This window comes from Rhopalosiphum padi, chromosome 3, assembly GCF_020882245.1.
Source record: "Rhopalosiphum padi isolate XX-2018 chromosome 3, ASM2088224v1, whole genome shotgun sequence".
NCBI classification, from domain to species: Eukaryota; Metazoa; Arthropoda; class Insecta; order Hemiptera; family Aphididae; genus Rhopalosiphum; species Rhopalosiphum padi.
Genome location: NC_083599.1, coordinates 28456816 through 28468216, shown reverse-complemented (window position 1 = coordinate 28468216; position 11401 = coordinate 28456816). Strand labels below are relative to the sequence as shown.

General features: G+C 26.0%; 1 protein-coding gene across 1 annotated transcript; it reads right to left on the bottom strand.

The window, feature by feature from the left end:
• Positions 1-517: 517 nt before the first annotated feature.
• LOC132927366 (uncharacterized) lies at positions 518-6613 on the bottom strand. Its single transcript, XM_060991879.1, has 3 exons — positions 6514-6613; positions 6199-6294; positions 518-2301 (listed from the first exon to the last, which is right to left on the bottom strand). The coding sequence occupies exon 3, from the start codon at positions 2299-2301 to the stop codon at positions 1585-1587; it is 717 nt and encodes a 238-aa protein (XP_060847862.1). The 5' UTR covers positions 6199-6294; positions 6514-6613; the 3' UTR covers positions 518-1584.
• Between the last annotated feature and the right edge of the window lie 4788 nt (positions 6614-11401).

The following is an 11401-nucleotide window of genomic DNA, read 5'->3' as shown; positions in this document are numbered from 1 at the left end:
TTTCAAAATAAAATAATATTAGCCAGAATAAATAAAAGAATAAACGGTTAATATATAGTTATAATATGCTAATATAATAGCGAAATTGTTCTTAATAATTAAACTATTTACCTTTACCAAACATTAAAATAAAATTGTTTAGAATTTCTACAAGAAAAATATTTCACATTTCATAAAAAATATTTCTTTTGCAAGGTTCATAAAATGAATTCGAAGAATTTATTATTGTATAACAGCCAACAGGCATACTTATCCACCAAAGTGAGCAAACATTTTCTTGGAATCTGATTTTGTAAGTATATAACGCTTTTATAAATACTTATGGGTACCTATAGATATACAAAATTATTTCATAAAACATATTTTCATCTTTACCTATAATTTTTTCCCGTTGCCAAATTCAACAATGTTAAGTACTTATATTACACTGAAATATTTTTTATACGATTAGTTTTTGATAACCAAAATTTGATAGATTATTATCAATTTGTTTGTCCTATGTTTACTGCAGACGCACTGTTGTTACACAACAATATAATACTTATTCGTAGGTTAAATACAATTAAATACATTTTAGTAATATTGTTATGTTTATTTTTAATAAAGTTTGAAAAATGTACACGACATATAATACCATATAATACTTATTACACTTAATAATACGTGTGTGAGCTGCAGCACGTGGAACTGTGCGTAATATAATATTATTATGTCGATAAAAAATAAAAATAATATAATATAATTAATAATAATTATAACAATAATAATACGCTTTGGAATTTGGATATATAATATATGTTTGTCAAATACTAATAATATATTTCTGTAGCGTCGAAGACACTAGGTATTGTAATAATAATAATGAAATGACACCGGGATTTCGAAAAGAACAGCTACATATTCTATACTCGTTATAATTATAATATAATAAATCCAGGGCTCGGAAGTTATAGCATCTGTGTATTTTTTTTTTTTTTTTTGAAAATTCTTAACTTTTAGAACATCTATAATGCGTTATTGTTTAAAATTTTGTCCATTGAGAATTTATTGTAAGTTTTATTTTTATGTATCATCTCATATAAAAAAGAAATCAAACACATTTTTTTTAATATTTACTCATTTAACATGTCTAAAACAAACAATTGAAATAAATGGAAATGTATAGAACAACTAGTAGTAGTAATGAAACCACTATAGAGACTACAGTCTCTGTGTAGTGAGTACCAATATTATAATCTATCTTATAATTACGGACAAATATATGAAAATATTATAAAACTAAAAGTAAACAAAAGAGATAAGAGAACAAGAGTATTTAAAAAAAATATAAGTAAAAATGTTTATCGGTTCGGGTTTTTTATAAATTTGTATTTTATCATAATATTTTATCATATTTCTCAATTTTAAGTGATATTTAACTAACCTAATCTTGGCATTTTTAAGTCCTAAATGTATATTAAAGTGCTAAAAAGTAACTATTTTGGTGCTATAACTTCCAAGTCTTGATTATAATGTTTATGAATACAGAATAACTATTTATTATAATATTATATTGTTTAATATCGATTTTTTAGCAGACAGAAACTACTCGTTGTCAGCGTTTGGTTTCTCGTCGTCGCCGAATATATCGGTGAGTTCGAACTCTGTTGCTTCCGGTGTCGTAATTTTGATCCTGATCGCTGACAGCTGTTCAGTCACACCTGAGTCCCTAATCACTCCGGATTCGTGGGGACCGTTTTCTGACAACTCTTGTTGTACATCATGTGGCCCAAGTCCTTGGAATTCGCACAGACGAACATCAGCATATTTGTAAGTCCGCTTTATACGTGACGCGAGAGCGCGAACGTCAATCCGTTTAGGCGAACCGTTTTCGGGCACAGTTGCACTTGCCACTGCACCCGATATATGCACAGTACCTGATGTACTCGACTTGGTAATCACATTTGATGCAGGTAATGCATTCACCGGATCGTCACTCAAAGTACTCTCCGGATTAGATGCATTCGCTGCTGCGTCAGCTGCACTGGAAGCTGCAGCATTTGTGGGATCCAGTATCCCAGGCCGTGTGAGTTCAGGCAACATATATGACGTTTCTGACTGCATCAGCTGCATGTTCATGAATGACTGCAACAAATCACACCAACCCCTCTCGTACGCAATCCAAAGTCTCTCGTCCCGGCGCAATTCGTCCAAAGTTAAGTTTTTGATCTGCTTTGGCGTACACAGCGGATTATCCGACCCAGAGAGTCCGGGCAACGATTTTCTCCACTCGCTGCCGTCGTCTCCCTGCTGGTCGGACATCTGCAGTGCATATAATATATAATAACAAATAATACTACATTTATTCATACATAATATATTATAATAATATTTCCAGTAGCGATCAAATAATGATTTCATAATGATTTAAAGGGGGGGAGTTGGTTTTCAAATCTTTACATAATTTTTTTTTTTTATATATTTAAGTAAATTAAATATTCTAATATATTTTCATTGAAAAAAAAAGGTTATGAAAAATATATCAACCCCCCTCCTATACTGTACCAACCCAATTTACGTATTTAGAAATACTCGGGAGCGATAAATATTTGACCACCACTGCAATAACTCTCAGTTAATGTCTATTTTTGTGATTTTGAAAATGTTTTTATCTAATTTTAAATACACTATACATTTTTGTAATAAAAAAATGTAGTTTTTAATGTAATGATTTTTATTTATCTAATTTTTGTTTGTTTTTCTAAACATTTAGCTTCAAGTATTGAATATCAGTTTTGTTGAGCGGTGTATACGTATTTTCGTATACATAATTAATACATAATAAAAATTGTCAATGTTTATAAGAAAAGATAGTTATTTGCTCTTTGCTTGATATATTTTATACAGGTAAATCAAACTTTTAGAAAAGTAATTGGTTTTATTATTTGAAAAGATAAAAATATAGTAAAAAATGAGGATATTTTTATAAAATTGTAGTTGTCTTGAACTATATTATTTATTTATTTATATATACATATAAACAGGATAAACCCTTTTGAAAATACAGTTGAAGTGAATGACATAAGATTTAGTATAATATTAGTAATTAACATAAACTATACAAATTGAATGATGAATAAATAGAATTATAAATTATACAATTTTAAGTACAACAAATGACTGAAAAAATAATGTATCCTTTTGTACAGATTGATTCATCAATAATGTGCTCAACTTAATTTAACTTTGTGTACTAAGAATAATATAAGTCCATAATAGGTTTGAAAGTTATGGACCAATATGAGGGTTATTATGATTTGAAAATTTACTGTACTAATTTTTTTTATAATCTAACAATATTTTATAATTTGTAAGTATTTTCTGAGATTAATAGTTATTACATATTTACATATATTTTGTATTTATGTAAACCTATTATCCTTAGTATATTCATTGTAATAGCTCAGCAACATCTTATTCGAATTTTGATTTAGATATATGCAAATTTTCAAAAAAATAATCTATTTAATAATTTACAGAAATGAAAGGTTGGTTCTTATTTAAAAAAAATAATGTTTGCATCAACACAATACACAACTTAAATGGTAAACAAATCTAAATAATTTAAAATAAGGTCCTTTAGCATACTTATAAATTCCAAGAATTTGAAATTCATTATAAAAGAAAATAATGGAATTGGTGGATTATCATTTGTAGTGTATTTATATATTTTTACCTCATATTTTTAATTTCATACACTTAAGTCATAACTCATAATAATATAGTAGTTAAATATATTATTTTTAAGCTTTAGACAAGCAGTCCACCAGTTTACTTCCACATATCAAATATTTAAGTATAGTAGGAATTATTAACTATTTGGATTATTTGGAATAATGTTTGACATAAGTGTCATCAATATTTCTAAAATAGTGTTTTACTTTAATATAATATAAGATTAAAAATAAATGTGGCCATTAGAATGGAAAAAAATCTAAAAGTATTTTTGACACAAATTATTAAAAATTCAATTTTTATATATTATGCAATATTGCCAATATTATATAATTAGACAAATATTTGAAATAAATTGAAAAATAATATTATTAATATGAACGAATGTCGTACGTTAAAAAAATAGCAGCGTATTGTAATTTATATCGGTATATTTATATTATTTCTACATTACATATTATCAAGTGATATTTATCTATAAATTATAATCTAAATATTCAAAATGCTGTGCAATGATTTCGAGTTATTTTATATGAAATATGATTTTAATTTGAGTATATGTCTGCACATGTCAACATTTCAAAGTTGAAATACTCAAACGTCGCTGGTATTAAGGCGAGTTTAAATTAAAAATTAAATTGTCAAACATCGAAAATAAATCCTACTCCTTTGATTTCATGTAATAATAATATATATAATAATAGTTTATGCGTGCCTTGGCACAACGAACAACCTGATCTCTATCTTCCCGAGGAAATAAAAATTACTTATTAAATGGTATGATAAAATTTAAATTCAATATTATTTATATTGACTTATAGTTTATTGAACGTTTAATATATTATACGTTAATTTGGAGATGATAATATCAATAAAAGATACAAGTACTACAAGTTACAATTACTTTATTAAAAAAAAAACAAAACAAAAAATCAAAATATTTTAGTGTTGAGTATTTTAAATAGTATTTTTTAAAACTTAAACTCATCCAAAAAAAAGTAATAATTTCATTGCAAATGATTCCTCAATATTTAGTCCATGCTAGAACGTAAACAAAAAGTATATGTATTTATACTAGAATCGAATCTATATGTGGTGCCTGATACCATTATTGTACAATATTTATCGTAATATTACAATGCCACAATTTAATTTATCGATCAATCGTCAATATTATGTGCAAATACAGAACGTATCTAATGTGATAAACACGTACAACACATTTCTATAATCCACGATTATGAGATTATTTGCAGTACCTACTATAATAATAGGTGTATAACACGTTTTCAGGGTTCCGCCATAAGTCTATCTTTCCCATTGGCGTTTTCCACCAAATTCAATATTTACCGACTTCACGTTACCATAAAAAAATTTAATACTATTAAAAGTTTTTATGCACAATAATTAAGAATAATAATATTAAAGTTATAAACAGCTGGTAATAGATTTATAAATGTATAATTAATATATTATTTATAAGTTTTTAAAATAATTTTTGTAATTATTGTAAGTAAACTTTTAAGATATTTGTACACAAATGTTTAATTTGGTTTAAAATATAAAAATTATTTTTATTTTTATTTAATTTATTTAATAATATATTGTAAAATATAAGTACTGATTTTTCAATATTTTATCATATTTTAAATAAAAAGTAACAGCTTGTCATAGTATAGAAATTGATCTAGTGGAAACGTGGAATAAGTCAATATCTCATTTATAGTGGGAACGAGGTATTGGTGGAAAGGGGAAAGTACACTTTTAGTGAAAATAGGTTAGGTTTGTTCTATGTATGCATACAGATTAAATGTCTTATTTCATACAATATTTTAGTGGTCTAAATAAAATAATGGCAGAAACTCGATAAATATTTTTTTTAGTTGGATTCTTTTTTATAATTTTATAAAAAAAAATATAAAATAACAGGTCCCATAAAATATCTATTAAATTACAAATAATAAATTCTTGTGTAAGCTCTTATATCTACTCGTGTAAGCTGTCATCATATTGATAATTTTGAATGTTAAAAACTGTTGAAGGGCCTATATTTTGTTAAATAAATTATCATTTGATGATTTTTAAAATTATAAATATTAAATTGCTTTGAAAAGGAGAAATATATTTGTTCGATTTAAATTTAATCACACAATTAACCAAACCATATTAATATATTCCTTAAATGTACTATTGAACAATTTAAAGTGTGATTTTAAAATTGAAAACAAAAAAATAATTAATTAAAACAACCGCTGCTCCAATAGTGTACAGTATAATATAGTAGATTATGGTTAACATGCAGTGTATATTTGTTAATTTATTTTCGGTTAAAAAAAATAAATAAATTCCAATAATAATTAAATATAAATTTTTAATAGGTATCTAATTTACTAAACAATGATCACTATGGAGTGCTATAAGTGCTATAGACTTTTTATTTGATACTCGACTGATCAGTTAAATTGTTTAGTATGTAATACTTACATTTCGTTTTAGTTAGTTTTCTATTGAAAATGAAACTGTTTCACTGTAAAAGCCGAAATCGTTGAGTGTTTCTGAAATTTAAATGTTGATCTTAGACTAGAAACAGACAAACAAAAAAATTTTGTATTAATTGTTTATGGAATATAAATTATTATATTTAACTTGTAATAAAAACAAACAAACAAAACGAATTAAAATTTAAATAGGATTTTTTTAAATAATATATATATATATTATTTATAGATAAATATTAAAAATACGATATTAGTTATTATATTTATTACTATAATGTGGTTATAGACGTGTGTACATTACCTAACTTTCGACGGAAGGAAGACGGTAACACTCTGAACGATAGTTGTGACACAACTGACTGGCGGTACACGGACGATAGCCGGACAATGCTCAGTTTTTGGTCAATTTCATGTTCTGGGTGGCTTGGCGGATTACTTTGCTATATATTGTGCGACCGTTATATTGTGTAGTGTAGTTCATTCGCGGTGGGGAACGAGGTGGTTAAATACGACAATCGTATAATATTATATTACACAATTTATTATGATCGTATCTGTATAATCAGATAGTAAGTTCTTCTGAACAAATTTTTTATTTTTGTTTTGTTGAATAAAACACATGATAATATAATACACACCAAATATACGACTTTATGGAATATTATATATTCTCGATTGATAAACGCATTTAAGTACGTATACTGTAAAGCGAATAAAAATATTAATGCATTTTTTTGTCATAGATTTTGACCAGAGTGGACTAGTGAAGAATATTATACATTGCATCGATTTTAAAATTATGTGGATTCGTATTAAGTAGATTTCATATTTTTACGCACATCACTACTAAGGAATTCTAACAAATGCAATTGTATTCCTTTTTACACAAACGCAGATAGGTAATCATAATTAATTGTTATTAAGATTGCATAGTATTATTCCTTTTTAAGTATGGAAAATCTATTAGATAATCATCAAAAGCTGTGGTCCTGTACAATTCTAAATAAATATTTAATGTATATATATATATTATTACTTTTATAATTGTATTCTTCTTTGATTAAAAATTATTTTCTAAAGTATATTTACAACAAAAACATATTATTAAAGCGAACGCTGGTGGTTGAACATTTTGTTCAATTATTTTTATGTGCAGCTTAATGAAACGTTCGTCTTTGAGCTGCCGAGACTTACATGTGACTGTTTAATACTTATAGATATATCCATTAAAACTTAAATATTTTAATTGGTTTTAAGCATCATATATCTGTATATCGTACGGATTATTTTCCGTCTGTAGAGTAATCTTAATGTTATTTTAACAACATAAAATATTTACCAGTCGTTAAAATTCTTCACGTTGACTTAATAGTTTGATGAAATGTAAAGTTTATTTTTCGAAATGTTACAGTAAGAAAAGTTTTATTTTATACTTTGCATATTATTAAAAATGCACACATGTTTTACGTATTTCTATAGATAATTTCATAAAAAGTCCCGTGTTTTAGAAATATATTAAATAAAATAATTAACATTTTGATTACATTTTTTTATTCAAACGAACTATTATTTTGAGCCTTATGTAAGTTGTATTGTCATCTTATTGACTTATAGTGTTGATAAACTATCCAGTCATAAGCCATATACAAGTATATTATACAGGAATGTAGGCAATGTAGCCCATTATTGCTTACATGTAACCTATATTTTGTGTATTTAATTATTTATACATATAATCTGTATATGGTATATCATACGACAAAATTTGATTTCTGATTATATACGATGAAACATAATTTTTATTTTACTTTGTGACTGTTATTCGTTTGGCAAAAAAGTTTCCAATAAATCCACCAAATTAATGACAAATAAATTCAAATGTTTAATAATTTAATAATAACTCAATAAAAAATTATATTCTAATTCTATCAAATTTTTAATAACAGATATTACAAATTTATCATCTGAAAACATTTCCTGTTTAAAATATGCACCAATATTGTGCCTTATAATATGGAATAAAGCTTTTTGAAATAATTTATTATAAAACAATGCTTCTTGAACCATAGAAGTTTTAAATTTGAAAATTTAAATAAACATTTTGCATTGATTCTCATTATGAAATTAAAATCAAGTTTTGTGTTATTTATACCTTTATATACTTTTATGTAAATATTTTAATTCTGTATTATTTTCTGAATATTTGTATGCATAATTGTAGAATATTCAAAATTAAAATAAATAAAATAAAAACTTTAGTTGTACACAGTATATCTGAAAAGTTCCCAAACCAAATGTATTTATAGAATGTAAAAAGCATTATCTCTCATACAACCAATGCATCATAATATAGTATAAAGTCTAACGAGTATTATATATATATACAAAATATCAGCACGTTTGGTTTCTTTCTTCAATCACTAGTTATATTCGGCTGTGTACGGTGTGTTCGAGGTACCTTGTCCGAGCTTGCATTAACATTTTTGTGTTCGACTTTAAAAATCGTTTAGAGAAACTAATTTTATGATACAGTAAGCATTCGATGATAAAGCTACATCTCGCACTATAACGTATAGTGTACACGGCGGAAGCTGTTTAAAAAACTGTCGAGAGTAAAATCAAAAATCTAAACAATGTTGATCGTATTTTTCGTTTCAAAGGGCCTGTGATCCAATTGGACGGCAAATGATAAGGTTTATATGGAAGTGATGAAGTTCTTAATGCATCGTACTCGTCGAACCGAATACTACAATCCGAGCAGTTGGACTCTCATGCAAGACAATGCTTTAATTAACACAGCAACATTTTTAACGCGTTTTTACGCTAAAAATCAGATCACTGTTCTAACTCATCCGCCCTACTCATCCGATTTTGCATATGCCGATTATTTTTTATTCTAGACTCAAGTCGAAAATGAAAGGTCACTTTTTAACGACATTCCAGTGATCCAAAGAGTTTGTACAGCGCAGTTAAAGGAAATTCCACAAAATGAGCGTTTGAACTGAATTACCGGCGCTGCAACGGGTGCATGACTAGACAAGAACTTTATGCAGAGGGTTGATGTGAATAAATTCGTTTATCTTTAAATCTCTGTTTTTATTTAATTTGGCTTGGGAAATTTTCAGACATACTGTGCATACTTAAATTGTTGTAATAAATAGCATTTTATTCGCAAGGAGATACTTGAAAAATTTTGCCATTGCAAGCAGTTTACTGTATTAAATATTAATAACTATATTATTAACTATATAATATATAGAATTGGTACTTTTTCAAAAAAAAAGACTAATTTTAAGCAGTGTGCTTATAATATATATGACTATATAAGGTATCACGAGGTAGGTACGAATCCATTAATATTATGTAATTGTGTGTCTGTGTGTGGTAGTTGTGGTATAGATTTTATAGCAATAAGTTAATAACATTAAAATTTAATATCGTACACGTGTAACTCGATTTTAGCCATAGCCCATAAGTATTATTTTTTTTTCGCTAATGTCGATAATATAATTAGGAGATAAACAACAATAACAATTATATATTATAATAGTTACTTTAGTCCTGATTAGACGGTGTGTATCTTTTTGTTAATACAGTATTTCCTATACAAAATATGTATAATTTTCAATATATTTTGACTTTTTTTTTGAGCTATCTATAAATTATTAGTAGAAAAATATTCAAGTTTTATTTTTTCATTCAGATATTATCGATAAAAAATTGTTCACTTAGTCAGAAAGGTTTAAAATTTAATACTGCAACGAGTGCAAGGTTCTATATAAGTTTTTATTATAGCTAAGATATTTAAAAAACATAGGCACAATTTTTTTTATAGACATTTTAAGTTCAAATTTGTTCAAAATTACATATTTAAACGACGTATAAAAATATTCATTATCTTACTAAAATATTTAAAAATATTATTTATGAGGACTTGAAGCAATTAAATTTTAAAATTAATATAATATTCTAATTAAAATATTTTTAACATCTACGCCCATTTGTACGCATAATTTGTTAAACTGAAATACATAATATTATATTGGAGAAACAGAGCATCTGATTTGAGAAATTACACACGAATATTTATGTATATTAGGTAGGTATGTATAGATATAATTTTGAAGAATGTGTAACTGATGACAATATTAAATCAGTTAAATTCTAGTCTGTTGATATAATTTATAGCATGACCATAGTATTTGTTATGACTGTGAATATGATATGATTTAGCAATCACTTATCATATTTGAACAATTCAACTCAATTTATTATCTTTTTTCATAATAAAAACATTTTTTTACTTTTTTGATAGTTGTTAATTTTTATTTTACACACAACCCTGATTCTTGAATCTATTATAGTGTTGCCAATACCTCAATGCAATAATATTATTCGTTAAAAGGAACGAATTTAATTAGTTTTTAAATGTCGTTCGTGCGATTTTAATTTTTTGTGTACCGCGAATCGCGATACTGACTATACTGTATAGTTATGCATTCATTACACCGCTTTTCGGAAAAATCTAACGACTATCATATACTTTTCATAATTTTAACGAATAATATCGTATGGTTGAATTGGTCAAACCATTGATTATAAATACTAATATTTATCATCAATAGCCAAACTATACTGACGGCTCTTTTTCATGTAAAAATAAAACTTCAAAAACGGCGACATTGCAAAACAGCATACTGCGTGGGCTTACTGAAAGTCGTATTAAACTATATAATAATAAATTAGAACTAACGGAATTAAACCATTTTATCACGAGTAGTTTTATCATCTTTATATACTTATGTATGTACCTATAAACGATGATTTTCGACTTGGCTTTTTATAATACACAGATTGTATGATATTTTGTTGTAATTTTTAATTAAATGAGCAAAATTAACTATTTAAGCATCTTGATTCTTGACAAATGATGGCTTACATTTAAGCAAAAATACTTTTTTGACTATTAGATGTTTCAATATTATTTTCGCCATGACGTTGGCTGCACTTTACTTATCTTTTCACTTCTATGGCATGGAAGTGTATTTTAATAAAAGTTATTTAAATTCAAAAATTATTAAATGGAAATATTACGACGATATAATAATATATTATATAGTTGACATTTCTTGTTGACATTTCTTTACAATAGCGATATTACTTTTAGTCAGTTCGTGTAGTTCCAAGGA